We start from the raw sequence: 23105 nt of genomic DNA, 5'->3' as shown, positions 1-23105 counted from the left end.
AAATAGTGCAAGTGTAGTGCAAAAGTGACACTCCTATTCACAGCGTTGCTAATACCCCAGCTTCGTATTACGGCAACCGGAACGTCTAGCTCTGCAAGGGTTCGACCTTCTGGACCTCGAGTATCGTGACGAGCCAGGGGGTCCCCGGCTAACGGCAACGACCTCATCGTTTGTCAAGGGAGTGTAGCTGATCGTATAGTTAATTGCGTCGAGTCAAACGAAGACTGGTAGCTGAGTTCCCAGCTGCTGAGCCTCATCAGGGCGACGACCCGCTGTCGCAGGGCCGAGAACCCTTGGCACCATGTGGTTTTGACGCTTGACACAATATCCGCCTATACGGATCAGTTTGCCGCCTTATCCCCGGGGTATGGCAATGAAGTCTATAGCATTCCATAAGAGGAGACTCAGAATAGTATCCAACTTCGTAATGATGGATACGGGCCATATTTCGACAGCCGGCAGTGACGGCGGGATAGTCTCAATAGTTTACGATAGCTTATGACTGAACGGCAGTAGCAGTGGGACTAGTGGGCAAAGTGTCGTATAGCAAACATGATGTGATTCCAAGACTCGGCCGAAAGTTAATACGAGGAATTGAAGGGTCGGTTTGTCTCGGCGGTTATAATTATCCTGTCAAGCAGTCATGTCTCGTCTCATCTCGGAATGTCTTGTCATGATGAATAATGACGAATCTGAGACTAATTACCACGTGTACAGGCTACATATCCATACAATCGGTTCAGCGTTTGCTGTCCCTTGGAATGATTCAGAGCGCCTCTGCCGGTTTCCCAGAGAACAAAGCAAACAATGACGCGAGTGTCTAGTGGTTGAACCAGATCTGTCAAGATATTCCCATGGAAACGATTGATCGAAAAGTCTGATTCTTTCGCTCCCCACTGTTGGTGGTCACACCAGATCTGCTCATCCTCCAATAGAAAGGCCAGGATATTTCTAGATGCTGCAAACAGTGGCGTTTCGAGATAAATAAAGACACGAACCAACTGATAGAGGGTCAGGCATGAAGGTTACTGGACAGGCCAGACAGGCTATATATGCAAGCCACGCGAAGTTGCCAGGGCAGAATGCCACCCGAGTTTAAAAATCCCTATCCGCGCAAATGCAATACAACAGAGTGTCATTATCAAGAGGGCATAACTGCATATGCATATATCACTGTACACCGCTTTGGACATAGCGCAATCGGGCATTTGCACGTCCCCCCGTGCCAAGTCGCAGATGCCAAGAGGCCATTACAGATTAGGTGCTCAGTCGACAAGTTTCACAATAACGGCTGCCAATTTGAGACCCTGCTAGCATCTTTGAACAATCGCAACAATCACACCGAGATTTCAACTCTGATCGTCCTCGATAGGAATTTCCAACGCTAATATCTAAGCGTAAAGCACGATCAGACGATAAGGCTGCTGGATTGGACTAGATGGCTCATGAACCAACTGCAGGGAAAAGGGGGCGACGGGTAAATTGGGGGCGGACCGTTGTTTAATGAAAAGAGGCACGGAAACGAATTAGTGGAACTTGTTCAGTGGACGGGACAGTAAGTTTCACGGTAAGAAGATATTCAGTGCGCGTCTCAGCTTTGAAGAGCCGGGCTCTGTGTCACTTTTGGTGCCGAGATAAGACAAAGACAAGACAAGGGCAGTATGAGACGAAGGGTGATCGCCGAGGCTCAAACATAGGCAGTCATACCGCAATTACTCGAGCTCAAGGGAAGCCTTGTTTTTTCTCTCTGGATCGCATCAAGTCATCCTTGCAGGATATGACCATGCTGGGTATGTCTCCTGAATATCGCGGGAAGGAATGGAGTTGAAGTGACATGGAAGGATTGGGGATTGTCATCTTGTGCGAAACGCCCTAGATCTGCAGGTTTCCAGATTACTCCGCAGTAAGCAATTGGATAAGATGAAGGAATTGGCGCTTCTCGAGCCGTTATTTGGTTCGGTATGGCTTTAGGTAGTCTTGCATAGTGTCCTTTTTCTTTCCGACGCTTGTTGAGGGATTTGAGTATATTGATCATCGATTCCTGAGCCCTGACTTCGATGCTTCGAGAAAGAACCGCAGCCTGGACTACCCAATCCAATGCAACCTTATTCTGACGAACAATTCAGTATTGTCGAACTCAATCACAGTTGCGCATACCATGGAATGGCTCTGCTTGAAGTTATATACGGCTTTGGGTAGTGAGACTCTATTGAGTTTTGATGTTAATTGAACTCGATTGAAGTATCGATTCACATGGCGTCAAATACGAGTTCTTACTGGCCTAGCGAGGTCTCTAATCTTGAAGATCCAATGTGGCTTGCCGACTCTGAAGCCACGTTCTATTTGGGGTTCTGTTTCAAGCCTCCGACGCGATGTGTGTCACTGTGGGGAGATGAATTGAAGAACAATTGAGGCGATGCAAAAAATGAGGCAATTGCGAGGAATAGGTCGCATTATATTCCGAGTAACCGTCTGTGTTGAACATGTTCGCCTGGCATTTGTCTCGTCTTGACTTGTCTTGCTTGCACTGTAGTCTTCTCCGTTGCAGGGAAACCCTTGAGTTTGAAGCAAAAGTTTGATGCAGGCTAATACCAAGCTTTTTTCTGTGGTAGGTCGCGGGCGCCTCCTCCGCCTGCCGAGCCCCTGACGAGTTTGGACGGCCCCCTCGTAGAAACGCCCCTGAGCATCTCATCAATTGGATGGTAGCCAAGAGATCCTTCAGCGTGGAAAAGGCGAAAAAGCCCAGCCTTTTAATCGCTGGGGCTCCTGTCGCTTTTGAGTTCAGTTGGGGCCAACTAGGTACTGAAGCCACATGCGTTTTTAAAAGGGGCGGGAAGCGTCGAGATAACCGCTCGAGAGTAAGCACAAGGATGGATTGAGGCGTAAATTCAGCTACAATCATTTCCTTTCTTACACTGTCCTGACGAAGACGAGAGTTTTTGGTAACCAGGCCCCCGCTTGCGCGTCACGTTAAGCCCCTATCTCTCCAAGTCGAAGTCCAGGTCCAAGCAGGTCCGTCCAACCAACCAACCTCCACTAAGACTAAACTTAACTTATCTTTTGGCCTTCCTTTCTTCTGCCTTAAGGCTTATCCCCCCCAGGAACCCCCCTCCTGTCCAACCTTTTCCTTGCTTGTCCCTCCTCGTCCCCTCGTAGCAAAAAAATCTCTTGGCCCATTCAAGACTTTCTACCTGCATCGCCGGACTCGTTCTTTTTTTTTTCCCACCGGTCGAGGGTTGTGATGATTTGATATTTCTCTCCTTCAACATCCATCCACTCGTTGCAATTTTACATCCGACCGAGACTGTACAGGTACAGACAAAGGCTCAAATCTCACATAATGGCTGTCGCTCTTCCGAGGCGATTTTACTCGCTACTCTGGGTCGCAATCCTCCTTGCGCTCGTTGTCTTCTTCATCTTCCTCCGCGAAGACACCTGGTCTTCAATTCCTCGACCTCCCAGCGGCTGGAAGATTCCGTTCACCACAGACGACGGCGTTCTTTCATCATGGATGGGCGGTAGCAAGAGGAAGGGTAAGGACCCTAAGGAGCCCCTGCGCATCATGCTCGTAGAGTCCTCGGGCACACACGACGAGGTCGCCGCTGCTCTCATGCACGCTTTCGGTAACCAGGAGGGCTCCTCGCTCGACGTCTACTTCGCCAACCAGCGCTTCAACATGCAGGGCATCATGGCCAACTTCACCCTCGCTGCCAACGTCACCGTCCACAAGTGGGACAAGTTCGCCAACGATGTCACCGAGAACCCCCCGCACATCCTCGTCTCTACCACCTGCGAGTTCGATCTCGACCGTGGCACCGATCCTATCGTCAACCTCCTCAAGACCGCAAACACTCATCTCTTCTGCACAATCCACCACGCTGATCGATGGGCCCAGGGCAAGTACGTCCAGGCCGTCCGCAGCTGGGCAGAGCACGAGCGCGTCGATTTTGTTGGTCTGAGTCAGCACACCATTGACTTCTTCCTCAACGACACTATTCCCAAGTGGCACACGGCTGCTAACCTTACCACTCGCGTCATTCCCCCGGTGTTCCCTGTCCACATTCCTGACCCTGATCTCGAGCCCGGCATTTCTCTGTCTCTTCAGGGCGACTACTCTGACGGCCGACGTGACTACAACGGTGTCTTCAACCATCTCGGCAGCGTCATTCGAAAAGCCAACGAGGAGTCCGAGGGTCACACACCTCAGAATGTCAGCCTTCACCTTATCGGACACGGCACTCATCCCTCCGTTCCCGATCACGTTAAGGACCACGTCTTCTTCGACGAGGGTCTTTCTTACCCCGATTTCTACACATTAATGTCCAAGTCTTTCGCTGTTCTTCCGGCGTTTGCCTCTGAGACATACTTCGACCGCAAGGCTTCTTCAACCATTCCCGCAGCTTTGATCGCAGGAGCCCCCATCGTTGCGACAGAGGAGCTGCTCAAGGCTTACTCTTACATGCCCCGGGAGGCTACCTGGGTTGCCCGACCTGGTGAGGGCGAGATGGACGTTATTGAGCGAGTGATTGATGACCGAGACGGTTTCCTTAAGCGAAGGCAGGCAGTGAGGGATTTTACCAAGTCCCTATTGGAACAGAACCAGGCCAACACCAAGGCCTGGATCAACGAGGCTTTCGAAAAGTATAACCGCAACTAAAGACACTTAGATATGATTTACTGGGATTTTTGCACTTTTTTTTTTTATTTGTACAATACGAGGCACCATTTCACATGATCGGGAATCAGGATGAGCGACTCTATGTTTCCAGAGTTTTTTGAACCATGCATGAACAAACATTCTTAATATACGGTTTCTTAGTACATTGAAAATACAATCACGAAATACCACTTACATAAAGTTTTGCTCCAACATTCCAGTGATGTCAGTTTTCAACATGTCTCCATTTAATTTACAACGGGTGGCTGGCGGGAGTCTCATAGCGAGCCGCGATTCTCCGGCTCCCTTGCGTAAAGCCATGGAATCGAACCCGGCATTTGGAACATGAGAAAAGAAAATAGTGAATCATTATTCCAGAAAACCGGTTGGCAGAGCGCCACCAATAGAAGACGTGAGATATTTCCAAGGAATGGGTAAGCTTAAAAAGCTGCCCCGTCTTGGCTCTACAAGATCAGATGAACAATGTCTTTCTTCAGTTTCTCTTACGTGTACACTTTTCACTGCGGAGCTCAGACAAGTTTGATATAAACGTGTATTTTTGATCTTGAAGCTTCTCTCCCTCGTTGCGCACTGCTGAGGGAGATAAGGGCTAAACTGGATACCCCAGATTACATAGTAAATCGTCTCTATGTCTAAGGTATATAGAATCTGAAAAAAGTATGCCGAAAACCTGATCATCCAAACACCTGTCGTCATGATGAAGCCCGCCATACCCAAGAATAATAAAAGAAAAAGGAAATGGTATATGTTATTTCATCTCATGACCAGCAAGAGGAAGTGAAGATCTTATAGCTTGAGATCTTTGGCTTCCTTGCTGTCCACCATTTCAGCTCGGCCCTCCTCTTCGCGAGGCAGAAGCTGGTAGCTGCCAGCGGCCTTCTTGGCCTGCTGGTATCGGTCTCGGGCCCAGCCGTAGAGGGCACTTCCGGCAAGAATAAGAGCCATGCTGCCGGCGCGGTCGGCAGTCAAAACCTCGCCGAGCAGAACAACGGCGAGAGAGCTCTGGGCGACACCTCGAGCGGCAGTGACAATCATATGTGTGGTCGGGCTAGTGACCTCGATTTGCATAAAGGTAGCGATGGTGAGGAGGAAGGCTGAGACACCGGTCAAACAGGCGGAGCTGAGGAACTGGCGGGCGACATCCATGGACTCGACGGTGAAAAGGCTGCTCATAGTGCTCATCTCTCCAGAAAGAGGGAAGAGAGGAATATAGAAAAGGATGGCCATACAGTTGGACATCCAGACCATCTGCCACATACCCTCCTGGCTCTTACCGAGGAATCGCTTGACGACAACGGACTCGACGGCAGTGGTGAAACTGGATCCGACACCGAGGAGAACACCCTTGCCGGAGGTGAGCATCTGGCTGTAGTCGGCCATCATTCCAGTTCCGAAACCAGCCATGACCATAGCGCAGCCGACGAGAGAGATAGGAGGGTAGTAAGGACGAGGTCGGAGAACCAGCAGAGACAGGAAGAGAGTAAATGGTAGTAGAAGACCACGGGCGATCTGGTAGACGGAGGCGTTGACCGAGGCGAGGCAGTATGTCTTGGCCAAGATTCCAATAAGACGCGCGACCGTGAGGGGTAGAAGAGCAATCCAAGCCTGAGATTATATGTTAATTGACGGTCTTTAACCAAAGAGACATTCAGTTGTGTCACTTACATTGAGTGGTCTGTACAGCTTGACCCATCCTGTAGCAACTCCAATAATTGTGAGTAGTACTACTTGTATCGTTGTCTGAAGAGCAAGCAATGTGACGGGGGCCTCAACGCCATTGAGGGCCGACTTGGATAGAATAGTGCTCCAGATAGCACATGATGAATGGAAGAGCACCACCAGGGCGACTCTCATCCGTGAAGGCGGGGGACGGTTCTCGACCTGAGGTTGTTCGGCGGCAGCCATTGTGACAAGAGATATTAAGGTTTATGTCGACTTATATGTGTAGAACCAACAACAACCAAAATAGTGTGAATGTAATGCAATGTAAGGGAAGATAAGGCAATGAAACGAAAATGGATATGAAAGAGTAGGAAGAATACGAGAGAAGAGAGTAGAGTAGAGTAGAGTAGAGTAGAGTAGTAATAGAAGAAAACAACAACCAAGTCAGTCAACGTGATGTGGGTAAACGAATGTCTGAAGCGAGTTTCCGAGTGAACAAGCTTCCAAGGGTCTTCTCTCTCTCAACTCGGACTAGGAACCAAAAAAACACGAAGATGTATGAAAAAGTCAAGACTCTCTGAGGGGAGAGGCTGGCAAATACGGGCTGTCCGGAGGTTTTGTTGATTGATTGATCAAGTCTATTTCCGCACTAGGGCCCAAATACGCAGGCACAGAGAACCACCCAAGACTAAAGACTAGGGTGTCGTCAGTGAGAAGTAGTGCGTGTATCTAGTGCCACAGGCGGAATAGGGGGATTCCGTTTGCCTGCTTGCGTTGCTTAAATGGATCGAACGCGTTATCCCAGTGGAGAGCAGGGTAATCTGGCGCCACACCTTGGCCTTGGTTTTAAACTTGGACACTGGATATTGCTTTAGCCTCACTAACGAATGAGAGGACTCGAGAACCATCGCTATACTCCATCTTGACTATGTTCCTTGACCTTCTGGGTCATGGGCCTTGTTCCCTGGAAGCTCTACCGAAGTACCGCCATCGAGGGGTTATTGTGCTGGAGCCCATGCCAGGCCAGGGGACGGAGGTTCGTTGATGAGATTTGACATTGGCCTTAGCTTGGCTTTAACTTAACTAACAGGACGTGGGGTGTTGGCGAAGAATCGGCGGCTGTGACAAGGCGGAGAGTGGCACTGCATCTGCTGCAATGATGGGAAGTGGGAGGAAATACTCGGTGGGAACTCTGCAGGATAGCGCTTATGCCAGTTGTGGGGGGTCCCTCTAGCCACTGGGGATATGCAGCTACAGAGGCTCTTGCGAGTGACGTAGAGATTCTGGGAAATGCAGGTGTTGATCAAACCTCCGCCATTGGTCCCCTGTCGGGCGAATAAGGTAGGATGACCCCTTACTAAAACTCAAACAAATAAGCCAATTTTTAAGTCTATGTGCTAAGGGTTGCAGTCAGTTTGAATGAATGGATGGATGGATTCGATGTTTTGTTTTACAGTATTACCCGCTGTAAGCTTCGGAAGGATGATCAGTGCCATGCCGACTCAGTCAGCCGTTGATTGTTTGCACAAACGCACTCGAGGCGCGAGTAATGCATGAGACTCCACCGGAATACCTCCCCATACCTTACTGCAGATGCAAGAAAACGCCCGAGGATACCTTATTGTAATGTACCGAACCGTAGCCAAGAGTAAATGGGAAGCGAGACAAGAGCCAAGATATCAATAATCAGGTTTTGCTGTAGACACGCATAGCCCATCACCTTGTCCTCCCCCGTCCATGATCTTCCATTATCTCCTCGGCCGAATACTACCTTCATTTCTCTCCTCTTCCCTTCATTACTCCGATGTAGGGATATTCTCCGCGTGATAATCACACAAACTCGCCTCAGTGGCCAGGGACCGACTGGAGGAATCCATGGAGCGTTTCAGCTTAGAGAGACGATCCCCAAGGTCTTAGTTCTCACTTCCTCCGTGCTCGTCATTTTCTTGATTAAGATAGGGCAGGTTTCGGTGAGTTGCATTATAAGGAATCTTGGCCCCGAAAAAAATAATCGAGGGAAAGAAAAAGTGGACGGCCCTTTGATGAAGATGGACAAGCTGCTCCGCCCGGATGATGATTATGTGAAACCTGAGTAAGGCATTGAATGCTTGGCGATGCGTGTATCAATCACGTTTGCGAATAATGGGCCCTGAACTGGCCACTCTGTGAACAACGTGAGACTTGGGTGAGGTGATGATTGTTTTATTCTTGGTTTCGTTATTGTACAGCTCGCAACGAAACGCGAGGCGCAGTGTATGCGATTTTCTTTTTTCGCTCTGTCTCAATTCTTGTTCAGACAGGCAAGGACATAACTGTAAAGAGACGAGTAAAAAATCTAAGATGCGGTGACGAAATTAAACACAATATGGTAGCGCCATGCATGGTATCCCCTGTTCCGTTCCCCATTCAGTGCCCCAGACAAGATAGGCCTGCTCCATCATGATGAGATGGGTGACATGTTGGTATGTGTATGTTAAGTGTCTCCCATCAAAATAGCAGAATATCCCCCAGCCGGCTCGGGGCAACCATCCAACTCTAAGCAGAAAAATACCATTGGCAATAATAAAGAGCTCCAATGCTGGGTATGGGTAGTAAGGAAAACATTATATCTGGCTGCTAGCCAGTTCATCATGATGAGCCAGCCTCAGCCTGGGGAGTAGGTGTAGGTACAGACTTGGGCTTGGGCGGGTCAACAGCCCTGAGGCCATCCTTGACCTCCTGCTCAAAGTACATGCGCGCCACATCAAACGCAGAGTCGATGCTCTTTGTAATCTTGGTGCAGCCGCAATCGCGCGTCCATGTGTTGTGGAAGTTGAGGTTCTTACCCAACTTGCTGTCCATCAGCACGTGTGGTACGCCGATAACTGTCGATAGAATGTGACCGTGGAGACGGTCGGTGATGACAAAGTGAGCAGAGCCCAAGAGCTCAAAGCCCGCCATCGACTTGGCCCACGCTCGCTGGTTCTTACCCTCCTCGCGTTCGGCGTCGTCGTCGATCGAAGGGGTCTTGGTGAACTTCCAGTCGACCTTGTTGTATGTTACGTTGCCGATGCTGCCACCTAGGTCGACCTTGCCCTCGCCAAACTCAATGCCAGCAGAGTCACCGTCAGAAATCTCGGCATCCTTTCGGGCGAGAATCAGAATATCGTGGCTAGATATAAAGTTAGCTTTAGTTCAACGGTTAGGCCGGCAATACTAACGTCTTCTTTGTGTTGTGTCGAAAGTCAGATCGGTTGCCCCACATGAAAGCAATATCAGGAACAAGATCACTCTGAATACCCTCAGTCTGTCCAAAGTTGTCCATGAGCCAGTCGTAGCTGGGCTTGTCACGAGCAGCCAACTGCAAATCGTGGTGCTTGGTGAAAGCCTTTCTGGTCTTGTCAATCCTCTCGGGGTTGGTCATGTAGATACTCTGGGGGAAAGCTCGGATGGAGACGTTGAGGAAGTTCTCAATCATGTTCATGCGCGAAGGTTGGTCCTCCCAGTAGTAATCGTTGAAGTTGCCACCACCAGCCATGATGATACCAGAGTGTGGGCGGTGCTCCTCCAACTTTCTGCGGAACTTTGCAATGTCGCAGTCCTTGTACATGAAGCTGCAACACATTACGTTAGTATTGATGCTGTCCAACGTGGTACAGGCGAGATCCTTACCGGCAGGCTTCCATAGTCTCGATTCCAAGGATACTCAGCAGAATCTGCTGTGCGGACCAAATCGCAGCATCACCCTTGTTCTCCGTCTCGAGATAACCCCAGATGTTGGCATAGCGAATTCCTTCGAACCTCTTCTGGTAGGCATGGATGAGACGCTGCTGTAAATCGTTGACGATGTTCTCGCAACCCGGTGTAGGAGCTCGAGTCAAATCGTAGGAGATGTCTGTGTTGGGGTCCTTGTCCAATTCTGTGTCCTCCTCTCCAGCGCCCACGGCGCCAGCGGCGTCGGTAGGCTTTGGGGGCTCGTCGATAGTGACATTGTCGCCTTTCGAAGGCCAATGCCAGTCTGCGCTTGGTAAATGATCCTTAAAGCTCTCGGGCGCCTGGTAAGACACCAATATAGCGAAGACAAAGAGCACAGCAATCACGGCTAGCGCGATGCGTGTGAAGCGGTTCATCGCAGGTAACATGATGAACTCATGGAAGTAGATGTTTTAGGTTAGAGTTATGGTTGTGGAAAAGGAGTGGAACACCCGGATATTTCTATCACGGGCTGGGCTTAACGAAGCAAGCAAAAGCGGCGAAAAGACAAGATGGAAAATGCAATGGAAGGGAAAGAGAAAAAGAAAGTCTATTGAAACGTCTTTTGAACTTGGGAATGAAAAGATGCGACCCCCCATCCCCATAGCATAGCATCCTAGCCCTTCTCAGTCGGTACCTCTAGGCTCTAACTTAGTGTCTCCCATCCCATCCATACCTAATCCACATTCACCCACCTCCATCTCCTGGGCTTGAACTTGGTCTTGGCTGGTTCCTCCACTCGGGCGATTCGATGATGGATGCGTTCAAAGTGCGCCACGACCACGCGCCTGCACCGCACCCATGACCCATCCACAGATTGTCTCGGCAGGGATGCAGAGTCTCTGATTTTGATGATAATCGTTGCAGCCCCCTATTCCTCTGTGGCATATGTATATATCCAAGCAGACTCTGTCTGCAGCCAGTTTGGAGTGCCAGGGACCCTCGGCCGGGATGTGGGTTCCTGACGTCGACAGCCGGCCTCATCAACTTCGTATCCCAGTAAGGTTCACACAGCGGGGTTATTCACTTATACCGTATATGAAGATAGACAGAAGATGCAATTATTGACTCTTACGCGGCGCAAGAAAAAAAAGAGTGGAAAAGGTTTTACCGGGATCCTTATCGCCTTAGTTGAATGTAGCCAAGTTGGCCAAGAATGGACGCAAGCCCCCTTTTCCTCACTTCCCTCAATTGTACCGTGCAGCAGAAGTTACAGTGATACACCCTTTTTTCTTATTCCCTATCCCTCCCTATCCCTATCCACTCACTTGACTTGGCATCTCCACGGTGGCCTTTGGTTGATTGACTGGATCGATTTTTTATCTGGAGCCCTTCGCTTTTCTCGTCTTGTCTTGTCCTGTCCCGCATATCGTATCGTATCGCTTCGTGTTCTTTTCGAGATTCGTCATTCTCTGCTACGCATTGAATCACTGTTGAACGACATTTCGGCCGTTCGTCCACTCTTTTTTTAGAAGCCGTTTAATCGCTTGCGACCGACCGACCGACTCGACGCCGCAGCCATGGCTGACCAGAACAAGAAGAACGACGACTTCGTGGCCAAGATGCCCGAGTCTGCCAACGAGAACAACATTGGTGATGGTGACAAGGAGAACGACTCCCTTGTTGGCCGCGGTCCAGGCACTGATGCCCTCCCCGCGCAGCCTTCAGGCTTCATGAACAAGATCGAGAACAGCGGGCCATTCTCTATTCTTGCTTACTGTCTGTCTTCTATTTCCATGACCGTCGTCAACAAGTATGTTGTGTCTGGTACATCATGGAACCTTACTTTCTTCTACCTCGCTGTTCAGGTATGTTTTTCGCTATTCCCTGAGTTTAAGGAATGCCAATTAACTCGGTGTCTCTGTAGTCCATTGTCTGTATTGTTGCCATCACAGCATGCAAGCAATTCGGCATGATCAAGTCCCTTGCTCCCCTTGAGATGGACCGCATCAAGAAGTGTACGTTATAATTGCTTTTCACGAATGAGGGGCAATGGCTAATGCGATCCGAACAGGGTACCCAATTTCGCTCGTCCTTGTTGGTATGATCTACACAAGCACCAAGGCTCTGCAGTACCTCTCCGTGCCTGTCTACACCATCTTCAAGAACTTGACCATCATCGCCATTGCTTATGGTGAGGTCCTCTGGTTTGGTGGTTCCGTCACACCCATCGCTCTCTCTTCTTTCGGTCTCATGGTTCTGAGCTCTGTGGTTGCTGCCTGGGCTGATATCAAGAGCGCTATCTCTGGTGACTACAGCGCTACTACTGGTGATGCTGATGCGCTTGCAACTCTGAATGCCGGTTACTTCTGGATGGCCATGAACGTCTTCTGCTCTGCTTCTTATGTTTTGGGCATGCGCAAGGTTATCCACAAGATGAACTTCAAGGATTGGGACAGTACGTTTATCCTCTGGGCGCAACCTCAGGGTCGCGCTCAAAAACACTGCATGAGAGAACAACTGCTAACAAATCGATAGCCATGTACTACAACAACCTTCTCACCATTCCCGTCCTTGTCTTCTTCTCTCTCGTCACTGAGGACTGGTCCAGCGCCAACTTCGCCAAGAACTTCCCCGAGGACTCGCGCAACCGTATCTTCATCGGCATCATCTACTCTGGTCTGGCCGCTATCTTCATTTCTTACTGCTCCGCCTGGTGCATCCGAGTCACCTCTTCCACCACCTACTCCATGGTTGGTGCTCTCAACAAGCTGCCCATCGCCGTCTCTGGTCTCGTCTTCTTCGCTGCTCCCGTTACCGTTGGAAGTGTTTCAGCCATCTTCATCGGTTTCGTCTCGGGTATCGTGTATGCTTGGGCCAAGGTCAAGGAGAATGAGGCCAAGAAGAACGCTCTTCCTACAGCTGAGAGCCGAGAGCCATCAAAGTAAATTTGACATGGCACGGCGGTGGCTTGTTAGGGCTGCTGTCACCATTCTGCAAGGCTCATTAGCTAATTAGCCATTTTTGGTCAATATTTCCATTTAGTCTGGTTAGACCTGAACGACAATAATGTACCGTTCCACGGTATTTGAACGACACAAGTAATGTAGACATTTTTTTGTATAACGTCGGGGGCAAGAGCTCGCTATCTCGATGGGGTTTTAGGGTGTCATTTAAAAGCGTTTATAGACCTGCTTCAATACACTGTCTTTTTGCTACTGCAAACATTATGTCAACAACAATGGCGCAGGGCTACCTAGTAGTGAAGACGAAACCGACAGACAACGCTCGAGCCTTCATGACGTCCAGCATAAAGGGAACACGGCTCAGCCCTGCCCGTTGACATGGGAGACTGGTTAACGTTTAACGGCGTGGCCTTGGCACAGATCTCGCATGGCATGTCATGTTGCACAGCACTACACTACAGTAACGTACACAAGAGGCTACATAAGCCCAACGTTACATCAGTGCATCGTGTGAGTCTTCACTAACGACGCCATGTCTTGTACAGTAAAAGACCGAAAGTATCTTCAACAAATCACCTGCCAATAATTAAACTTATCCATAATTTCATCTCGACTTAGAGTCATGCATTAATCTCCATGCTCCTCCTTCATCTTCCAGAAATCTCATCTCACCCCTATCTTCTGCAGAACAGGGCTGAGCCATGTCAGATTAACCCAATTTTCGCTCTCAACCCCGTTTTAAGCATATTGAGTGACATTCCACCCCCTTTTCCATAGAAGCATTTTGTGGCGTAAGGCATTTCATTCATTCGCTCAAGAAAAGGAAAAAAAGACCGTTCTGGAACGGCGGGCTCCGTTGGTTTGACATGTTTCTAGGCGCGGGGGAGGATCGCTACCGCTGGGCTGGGACGCGCTGGTTCGAGTCGAAGTCTCTAGCGGGAGGACCGTTAGAATCAATAGTCTAGCCCTACGAAAAGATGCAGTCGTCATTGTGTTTGAGATATGATGGGGATTACATGGTATATTGTGGTTTTAGCGATATGGTGTAGTTTCGGCTCCAGGGTAGACGGAGGAAGAGATGTAATCTTAGTTTATAGACTGGCGTTTTGCTAGTTATTCAGCTCCGTGATCCTACGGTAGTGTGTATGGAGAACAGTAAAATGTTAATTGGGACTTCAGTTGAATCCTTGACCTGGTTTAAAAACTAAGAAGTGTTTCATGAAGAGTGCCGATGAGAATTTAGAGTAGGATTATAAGATTAAAGATTAGCTTGTTTTACGTGCACTGGAGCCTCAGCTTACTTATGCAAGGATGAGAAACATCGAAGCATTTCACAGATTCTTAACACCAAACAGAGTAAAGTCCAAAGGAAAACATAGTCATTCATCTATCAAATTCGACAAAGGAGATCTCATTATACGCCGTGCCATGCCGTTCAATCAATAACAGATCCACTGTGAATCTGTCTGTAAACTTTTCCGTCCCAGTCATTTCGTCCCACAGATAGACACCTTATACGCTGATGGTCCTGAAGACGCTGAACTCCTCTCCTGTGGCGACCAAACTACCCGTGATCTGAGGGTGCCAGTGCACCTCCTTCACATCCTTGAGGTAGTGCACGAACAACAGCTGGGGCGGCACGTCCTTGACACCCGCTGTGTCCTTGCTCTCCTCGTCGTCAAGCTCGACAGCAAGATCCCACAGTGTGACGGTGTTATCACCAGCGGCCACGGCGACGATGGAGTCGTCGGTGGGGTGCCACTCAATGCTTGTGATCTGCTCCTTGTTGAAGTTGAAGCTGGCGATGGGCTGGGGCTTATCGGAGCTGGCCTTCCATTGTCGGAGATCCCAAACGCCCCATGCACCGTTGTCGTCTCCGGAGGCGAGCAGATGAGTTGTCTGGCGCGACCAAGACATGACGTTGACGTCGACATTTGAAACCTGCATGGTGATAGCGGGCTTACGGGACTTGGATCGCACGTCCCAGATGCGAATGGTGCCGTCGCTTGAAGCAGAGGCAAAGACAGATTGCTCGGAGGGTGACCACTGGAGCTCCTCGACACTGCTGGTGTGGCCCTGGAAAGGTCGGTTGTCGGTGACCCAGCCGCCTCCATCGGTGCGTGTTGTCACGTAAATGAGACCGTCGTTGTCACCCGTGAGGAGCTTACCACCGGGAACCGTGGGAGACCAGTCAACGGCGTAACCTTCGGTCTTGTGGGCGCGGACAGTAGAGATAGGCTTGTTCTGCTGAGCGGAGATAGTAGTTCCGGGGCTGTCGAAGGAGGCGAGGTGGGGAGTAATGTCGTGGATAAAGACGTTGCTTGACTCGGTCATCGTAGCAGTGAGGGTAGTTCCAGGTCGTCCAGCCTCTTGGCTAGGAATCTGGTGGGCGCGGATACGGTTGGTCGTAGAGTTGAGAGGGATAGACTTGCTCTCCAGGATAGGGTCAGAGTCCTCGTCATCGTCGTCCTCCGAATCAGAACCCTCGTCACCACGGTCCATCTTGCTGAGACCGCTGAACTTCATAACCATGATCTGGTTGTCAGAGGCCTTTCCAGTCTCGGCTTGTGTTCCAGAGACAGTGTACATGGTAGCAGGGTAGGCCTTGCGGTTGTCGCCAAGGTCATCGCGGATGATATCGAAAGAAAGGCATGGCCAGGGTGTGCTGAGGTTGTGCAGCATCTCGTAGGTTGTCAGATCGGGGGCGAGGGTCTGGCCGGGTTCGAGTTTGCTTCGTCCGACGATGAAGGTTCCTTGGTCGACTTCCATGGCATCTGTTCACAGCATTAGACTGAATTCTGAGCAGTTCAGGGATGATGACTTACCCTTCTCTTCGGCCTCGCGCTCAGCATCAGGTCGTCCATCAACGCCAGCCTCAAGAATCTCATCCTCGCTCTCGAACTCATCCTCGAACTCATCTTCAAACTCTCCCATCTCCTTGGTGTTGTCGTCAATGTCCATCTTCTCAGGGCGTTCGCCGCCCTTGAGGGCATCGCCGTGATCGGCCTCAGCAGTTCTCTTTGCCATGATTGGAATATGCGGTGTTCTTTGGTTCGATCTACAAATTGAAACCACAAAAAGAATGAATTTTTAGTTATCGCCGTCTTTTTGGTGCCCCTCCAAATCGACTGCAGGAAAAAAATAAATTGGAGACTACCGAACCCCGCCATGACGCGGGGCTTTCCGAGAATTTACCGGCGCAAAGCCTTTTGTGGGATGAAAGAGACCATTGCAATGGGAAGAATTAAAGTATGAGTGCGAGAGAAGTAAGTCGTATTGGACCTCTCCAGTTATTTTGTGTATTTCTATAGATTTTACGACTAGAGATGATACAAGTAAGGTAAAGAGGGAAATTCCACCAGAATGTACCTGTCTTTGATCTAAGGCCTTTGATTACAACTGCCGCACGGCATGAGCATGATGAAATCGTGGTAATTGCCAAAGCCAAAAGGTAGAGTGAGACTTGGATTATATGTCTTATAACAATCAGACCGAGGCATGAGTTGTAAGACAATCTGATTATAACGAAGCTTTGCCTTGGTTGGACCCTGTATTGCTGATAAATTCAAGCCTCCCTTCGCCCCATACAGATCCGTCGTATTCGCGGACCGTAGTTTGATTCCAAATGGCTTCCGTTACGCATGGAATACGTTACATGGACATAGCTCGGCCATTGGGCCATTAAACTCGGTTGGGCCTGTTTTGTCAGCAGTTAATTCCATTCATTCAGCGGCACTCGGCCCAAAGAACCCCACGTCAGCCTCTCCGAAATTTCACGATTGTGTCATAGTGCCTGTCATGTTCACCACCACCGACTCCCGGGTTCCTGAATAATTGAGTATCTGAGTAGACCAGGTAGAGTAATCAATCGCGAAACTGGAGCTTCTAGAAGCCTGAATAGCCAAGTATATAAACGTATCCACTCCGCTACAGTAGATCCATCTTGACCTTTTGAATTCTACCCCTCCATATCATATTTACTTAGTTATATAAACACAATCCCCCCACCAAAACCCCTCAACCCTTCGACACCAAACAAAACACACTCACAGACCAACACCTAAACCACCAAAACCACACCACACCTTTCAAAATGGCTGCCCCCTCCTCCGCTGTTGTCGAGATCAAGTCCAAGGCTCAATTCGACGAGCTCGTCAAGACTACTCCCTACGTCGCTCTCCAAGCCCACGCCTCATGGTGCGGTCCCTGCAAGGCCATCTCCCCCATCTTCAACAAGCAGGCCGCCGAGCACAAGTCCGACAAGTACGCCTTCGCCAAGTTCGACACCGACGACGTCCCCGATCTCGCCTTTGAGCTCGGCATCCGCTCCATCCCCGCCTTCTTCTTCTTCGAGAACGGCGACAAGGCCAGCGATCTGCTCGGCGCTGTCCCCCCCAAGCTGACTGCCGCTGTCAAGACCTACGCCGACAAGGCTACCGGCGGTGCTGCCGAGAAGCCCGCCGAGGAGAACACCCTCAAGACCGATGAGAACTTCTAGATGGAAAGCCTCGGGCGAAAAATAAAAACACTACAGAGCAAATGGCGTTAAGAACGCAGATTCGCAAGGATACCCCCCTATAAACAAGGCGCACATCACGGGCACCATTCACCAAGGCGAAAGCCATCATGAGCTAGGATTGCGACATATGGCTATGCGAAAGCGCAAGGCTTTGAGGAGGATGGGTTGCATTGCTTAGCTAGAAATAAACCTGATCACTTCAACGCAATTCTTGTCTCTTTGTGAAATATTTGTAATTCTTTTTTTTTGTTACCTCTAGAGGTAAATTGTATATACGTACGGTGACATCAAGTAAATGTTCGCTGTGGCTCATTGTTGGCCGTGTAATCCGAGACTTCATATCTCGCAATGCTAAGGATTCCAGAACTCATGCCATCGTCAAACTCCTCTTACTTCTCTGGAATCTTCTCTTGAGCCCCCTTTTCGAACCTCCCCCTGGAAGATTCCCTATCCTCTTTGACACAAGAAAAAGTCAAGTAAGTTATTGTACAGGGTTCGATGTGTAAACACCCTATCAGACGCCTTTCCAAGTGGTATACGATCAAGCCCCTATAAGCAAAACAAACGCCAACTCCAACAAATGCTGCTGAGATATATCATTCCCATGTCGTATCTCAGTAAGATTGAACAACTGAATCCGCCGACTCATCACTAATGCGGCCGACGCCAGAATCCACTCGTTTCTTACTTGGTGTGATTTCCTCATGTGTTTCGATTTGATCCTCGAAACCATTCTTCTGATCACCTTGAACCGAAAGCCTCGATGTCAACCTTGGTCCTGCTGATCTGCGCCGGTTTGCAACATCTTGGCGAGGTGGCTTCAGCTCGTCAACACCCAGACTCATTCTTGGCGAGGATCTCTCTCTAACGCTGAGAAACTGGCTTCCAGAGCGACTATGACCGGGGTTTGGCGATCCGTTGGGGCTTGTAGGTGAGTTCAACGCCGACGAGTAGCGGAGGCTTTGACGTGAACTTCTCCATCTGCTCAAATTCCAGAAACTGCCCTCCTTGTCGTTAACACCCTCAGAATCAGAGGCACTGATCAGGCTGAAACTTGGGGTTGGTGGGCTTGTGATGCCGTTTCTCTCCCGGTCATGTGAAGCTCTGACTGTGGTGCGGTTAGATAGACCACTGCCGGTAGGACTTGTAGGAGTTGGGCGGCTGATCGGACTCGTCGGTAAGGGCTTCCTTCGAGATTCTGGTGCCAGGTTGGCCGCTGAGTTGGTCGGTGACTGTCCCGGTTTGGTAGGAGACATAGATCGCTCGCTTCGAGCTGGTGTATTGTTCATGCTGGGTCTTCCTCCATCGATATCCTGACGCCAGCTGTTAATTCTGTCAGAAGCATGCTGGAGTTGGATCGGATTGGGACCAGGAATGTTAAGTGATCCACGTCTCGATTGCACACGACTGCTCGCACTCGTTCTCGTCATGACACTGCCACTCCTACCGACACCAGAGAGACGGTTGCCCAATCGAGAACCTGACTCCCAGAGTCCTTGCTGGCGCTTCTTATGGGCACAGTCCTGTCTGAAAACCTTGATCTTTCCAGTTCTATCAGTGGTGATGATGATATTTCCGTCCAGATGCCTTGAGCGCTCGATGTATGCTGGTGTTTCTTCGGGCTTTTTGTTGCTGTGAAGCGAGTCGCCGTGGTCTTCGTCTGACAAAGCCGAATGGCTTGGCGTGCTTTCTTCGAGGCTTCGCAGCATCACGGGTGGCGGGTTGCACAAGTCATAGATAGGATCCCCAGAAGCACTCAATAGCTGCCGACTCTTTGACGGAGCCATCAAAGCCGTGGTGACGACCTCGGGGTGAGCATCGAATGTTTCGTATGGCTGCTTGTCCTTGATCTCGTCTTGGCCACCGAGCTTCCAGATGTAGGCCTTCCGATCCTCGCTGCCGCAGATAATATAGCTGCCATCGTCGCTGAAGCGTGCATTAATTTGGCTTGACTGGTTTTCTAGTCCCTTGTACTTAACCTGGATCACTTTATCGTTTAGGTTATACACTCGAACTCGAGAGTCGTTTGAAGTAACCAGGACCTTGACCGTCCCAGCTTCGGGTCCTGACGGTATCGTCATAGTTCGAATGCCAGTGATTTTGCTTCCTTTGGCATTTTTGCCCCTTGATGAGCGGACATGAATTTGGTACTTGAGCTTCAAGCCCTCGGTAGCGTAGAAAGTACATAGACCACTCAGCACACCACATATAGCAATATTTCCGTCGGGGGAAAATGCTACCGCAGTAATGAATTCACCCACAGGTGCTTGGAAAGCGACGTTCTTGTCCGGAATGCTCCATAATCGTAGTTGCGCATCCAGTGATCCTGCGAGAAAGAATCGATCGTCTGTAGGGTGGAAGGCGATCGATGTGACCAGATCCTTGTGCACAAAAGTACACAAGCAATCACTCCTGCTCATATGCCATAACTTTACGGTCTTGTCCATGGAAGAGGATAGCAAAAAGTTGTTCTTGCTCCAGCTTAAGGCAAGCACCTCGCCAGTGTGTTCCTTGAATTCTCGCACAGGCTTTGTGCGGAAGACAGGAGCACTAAGCTTCTCGCCATGAGTACCATTTTGTGCCTCCTCTTCCTCGTGTGCTTTGCGTTCCTCCGGCGTAGATATCACAGCAAACACTCGTACGATCTGATCCTTTCCTGCGACGGCCAAGTATCGTCCATCCAAGCTGAATTCGGCTGCCCAGATAGCATCACCACCCCTAAGGATCTTGCTTCCAACTGCCGTTGCTACCGCTCGGCCGTGTGTATGTTTGTGTTCTGAGGCGGTAAGTTCTTGTGCGAGGAATAGGTGGTTATAGTCTCTATCCTTCTTGTTATGCGCCTTGACTCGGATATATCGTGGAGGTTCTTTATGAAGAGGTATGTATCCTCCACCTGCACCGATGACGGATGTGAGAGCTCGTGCGTAGGTGCCATCGGTTCGCAGTTCACCCAGTTCGGAGTCGGATTCCTGCATGTCATCATCTTTCCTCCAACTTCCGCGCATTCCCAGTCGACTCAGGAAAGAAACTCCTTTCCTCCGATCCTTGCTAGAATCCTGGGTAGTGTTTGGCGACTTGCTAAGTTCGGAGCTTTGTCTTTGTAGGTTGTCTGCAGCAGGGCTGTCGGAACGACCCTGGTTTAGAATTCGTTGTGCAATGGTAGGCTCCGCGGTGTTACTGTTGGTACGCAAGTAGATTTGCTAAACATCACATGTTAGTTGCGGTCCAAGTATACCTCGTTGCCCTTGAGTCAACTAGTCGCAAATACTTACCGTACTCAAAGGGTCAAGCCCAGCGTTTGGGGGAGGACTGGGAGAACTCGACTTGAAGGGAGGTTTCCAGTCCTTTGTTTCTTTTGCATTCTGAGAGCCTGACACAGATGGTTGTGTAGTCGAGAGCCTGCTCGATGGGAGGTCCAGGGAAGCACCAGCACCTATTGACAAATTGTCAGCTTACATAGTATTATAGTGAGCATTGTGTATAGCTAGTATAATAGTGGCCAGTGAAAAGGGCCTTGGGCGCATAGGAAGCTCCAGTCGCAACAAGTCCCTGCATAAGCGGACATGCGCCCAGGCGTTCACTTAGTAGGTAGGGCATTGTGACTTGGCCATAGGACCGAGTGGAGGGGCAAGAGTAAAGAAGCATATACAGTACATACCCTGAGAATCAGAACGAGCAGCGAGGCTCTGGCGGCGTTGAGGCTCAGACTCGGGAAGGCTGGAAAGGGCAGAATCGCGTCGTCTATACAAACCACGTTCGCCCCGGACAGCAGGCGAAGAATTGGAGGCGGACATCTTCCATACTTGATGGGCAACCAGTCCCTAAAGAATTTTGAACGAGATAGACCGGATTGCGCGGGCGGTCGGCCTCGCGCAACTTGTGGGAGTCCAGTCCCCGACCCGATCAAAACGAGAGAGTGTGGCCTTGGCTGACGGACTCGGAGACTCGTGGGGGGGTGAGCACTGAGAAGTGGGCGGGCGTGGCGGAGACCGGGGGTAACGAGCTTCTGAAGTCCAATCCGAAGGGTCCGAGAGCGAGCGAGCGAGAGGGAACGAGACGTGAGGCTGGGAGGCTTGGCTCAAGGCAGATCCTTTCGTACGGGCTCGATGTACTGTAGCTGTGTACCTCTGACAGTGAAATGAATGCCGACTGGCTGGTGTTTAGTCAATAGACCGTCGGTGAATGCTGTCTCCTTATTTCATATTCCGCTCCGACTGGACTAATATGCAAGTGATGTTGGTTAGTCTCCAGCTGAGTGAGGGTCTAATTCCAGGCGTGTCAGACAGGTATTGGTAGGGTGAATAATGGATGATGACAGGAGGGATGTTGCTCAAGGGAGAGATAGAAAGGAGGTAAGGCTGTTCAGATGCAAGCAACCAAGCAAGAATGCATGTATTGTATTTTGTAATACAGAGCTCAACAGAATCAGAATCAGGTGCTCAAAGTGTAGCAGGGCAACCAGCGATTTTTGCAATGGTTATATGAGACGGACAGCCATGACATGAAGGACTTAAGCGAAAACGACCCATCGGGCGAATGCGACAGCCAGGCAGGCGCTGTAGTGCGCTGGGGACAGCGCTGCACAGCAACCAGACAGCGGCCACTAGGTGCTTCCAGCTACTTACAGTACAGTGTAGTGGGGTCGAAAGCCAAACGGTGTTAGTGTGTAAGAGAAGCTCGATGGGCTTCTTTTTTTGGCGCGTGATATAATAGTGAAAGAAAAAGGAGTAAAAGGGGTGTCGAAATGTGCTGGTAGGAAGCTACGAATGAGATGTTGGAAAAGGGAGAGCTGATGCCCACGCGCGCAGAGCTGCGACTCTGGATGACAAAAAGGTTGACAATTGTATGAGCAGCTGATGTGTAGCTGCAGCTCGTTACCGTGCTGGACACTCAGGTCAGGCCCCCGGCTCTGTGAGAAATAGGTAAGCACCGAATTTAGTATGGGCGGGCTGTGCTGTGGCTCTTCAGTGAATTTACAGGAAATAAGGGGGAAAGAGGTGCAACTTGTAGGATTGTATCACACCTTTACCGGATATCGGCTGGATCTTCTGGGGTTAGAATGGATGAGATGGAGTCTAAATGAGGTAAGACAAGACTTAAGTGCGATGATCTTGGTTGAGAGTGCATCAATCAGGCTGAGTTTCATAGGGCAGAGCCAATTTGGCAGTTTGATGGCTCACCATGGCAACTGTTGATTGGTCTCATTGTTAGTGACGGTTATTAGTGAACATTCCATGCTGGCTATGTTGATAATGGCATCGCCTTGTTGATGGCTGTTCTCTTTCTACGTACTCCGTAGCTAGTTGGCAATTAATCGCATAAGGCTGGATGATCGACCGTCATCTCAACGGGCTGTTCTCCAGATTGTCTGTGCCACGGCCAAATGCGAACCCACGGCTCAGCACTCACCGCATGTACTCCGTACAGTACATGTGAATGAGAGAATAAGACGATGAAATCTTGACCGCAACAGCGAAAATACGGTAATTGACCCATCATGTCATGTTTCGGAAGGGCATCGTATCAAGTATACGAGTAAACGAGTATACGAGCTTGCTGATATCTCAACCATAATTAGAAGCTCATCAACAAGTCTAATGTCTCGTGC

General features: G+C 49.9%; 8 protein-coding genes across 12 annotated transcripts; 4 read left to right on the top strand and 4 right to left on the bottom strand.

The window, feature by feature from the left end:
- Positions 1 to 434: 434 nt before the first annotated feature.
- FOIG_10728 (uncharacterized protein) lies at positions 435 to 2728 on the top strand. Its single transcript, XM_031211195.1, has one exon. The coding sequence runs from the start codon at positions 1053 to 1055 to the stop codon at positions 1386 to 1388; it is 336 nt and encodes a 111-aa protein (XP_031059128.1). The 5' UTR covers positions 435 to 1052; the 3' UTR covers positions 1389 to 2728.
- A 123-nt stretch (positions 2729 to 2851) lies between these two features.
- Positions 2852 to 4864, top strand: FOIG_10727 (uncharacterized protein). The gene has a single exon (XM_031211194.1). It carries the CDS (start codon positions 3341 to 3343, stop codon positions 4655 to 4657), a length of 1317 nt encoding a protein of 438 aa, XP_031059127.1. The 5' UTR covers positions 2852 to 3340; the 3' UTR covers positions 4658 to 4864.
- A 321-nt stretch (positions 4865 to 5185) lies between these two features.
- FOIG_10726 (uncharacterized protein) lies at positions 5186 to 7666 on the bottom strand. The gene is made up of 2 exons (XM_031211193.1): positions 6344 to 7666; positions 5186 to 6283 (listed from the first exon to the last, which is right to left on the bottom strand). The coding sequence occupies exons 1-2, from the start codon at positions 6581 to 6583 to the stop codon at positions 5465 to 5467; spliced, it is 1059 nt and encodes a 352-aa protein (XP_031059126.1). The 5' UTR covers positions 6584 to 7666; the 3' UTR covers positions 5186 to 5464.
- An 18-nt stretch (positions 7667 to 7684) lies between these two features.
- On the bottom strand, positions 7685 to 11071 carry FOIG_10725 (uncharacterized protein). Its single transcript, XM_031211192.1, has 3 exons — positions 9992 to 11071; positions 9541 to 9933; positions 7685 to 9491 (listed from the first exon to the last, which is right to left on the bottom strand). The coding sequence occupies exons 1-3, from the start codon at positions 10459 to 10461 to the stop codon at positions 8969 to 8971; spliced, it is 1386 nt and encodes a 461-aa protein (XP_031059125.1). The 5' UTR covers positions 10462 to 11071; the 3' UTR covers positions 7685 to 8968.
- On the top strand, positions 10708 to 13338 carry FOIG_10724 (GDP-mannose transporter). Its single transcript, XM_031211191.1, has 4 exons — positions 10708 to 11880; positions 11940 to 12030; positions 12087 to 12470; positions 12551 to 13338. Exons 1-4 carry the CDS (start codon positions 11593 to 11595, stop codon positions 12958 to 12960), a joined length of 1173 nt encoding a protein of 390 aa, XP_031059124.1. The 5' UTR covers positions 10708 to 11592; the 3' UTR covers positions 12961 to 13338.
- Positions 13339 to 14310: 972 nt separating this feature from the next.
- Positions 14311 to 16499, bottom strand: FOIG_10723 (uncharacterized protein). The gene is made up of 2 exons (XM_031211190.1): positions 15804 to 16499; positions 14311 to 15752 (listed from the first exon to the last, which is right to left on the bottom strand). Exons 1-2 carry the CDS (start codon positions 16003 to 16005, stop codon positions 14491 to 14493), a joined length of 1464 nt encoding a protein of 487 aa, XP_031059123.1. The 5' UTR covers positions 16006 to 16499; the 3' UTR covers positions 14311 to 14490.
- A 264-nt stretch (positions 16500 to 16763) lies between these two features.
- On the top strand, positions 16764 to 17705 carry FOIG_10722 (thioredoxin 1). The gene has a single exon (XM_031211189.1). The coding sequence runs from the start codon at positions 17072 to 17074 to the stop codon at positions 17474 to 17476; it is 405 nt and encodes a 134-aa protein (XP_031059122.1). The 5' UTR covers positions 16764 to 17071; the 3' UTR covers positions 17477 to 17705.
- Positions 17701 to 22579, bottom strand: FOIG_10721 (uncharacterized protein). 5 transcript variants are annotated; one of them, XM_031211185.1, is made up of 4 exons: positions 22123 to 22538; positions 21156 to 21760; positions 20770 to 20930; positions 17701 to 20697 (listed from the first exon to the last, which is right to left on the bottom strand). In XM_031211185.1, the coding sequence occupies exons 2-4, from the start codon at positions 21289 to 21291 to the stop codon at positions 18112 to 18114; spliced, it is 2883 nt and encodes a 960-aa protein (XP_031059118.1). In that variant the 5' UTR covers positions 21292 to 21760; positions 22123 to 22538; the 3' UTR covers positions 17701 to 18111. The 5 variants fall into 5 exon arrangements, with proteins under 5 accessions (XP_031059118.1, XP_031059119.1, XP_031059117.1 ...); XM_031211186.1 differs by having other exon boundaries at positions 21156 to 21716; XM_031211184.1 differs by having other exon boundaries at positions 21156 to 22579.
- Positions 22580 to 23105: the final 526 nt, after the last annotated feature.

The sequence above is a fragment of the Fusarium odoratissimum genome, assembly GCF_000260195.1.
Source record: "Fusarium odoratissimum NRRL 54006 unplaced genomic scaffold supercont1.19, whole genome shotgun sequence".
Taxonomy (NCBI): domain Eukaryota; kingdom Fungi; phylum Ascomycota; class Sordariomycetes; order Hypocreales; family Nectriaceae; genus Fusarium; species Fusarium odoratissimum.
Note: the sequence above shows the minus strand (reverse complement) of the source record. Positions and strands in the feature narration are given on the sequence as shown.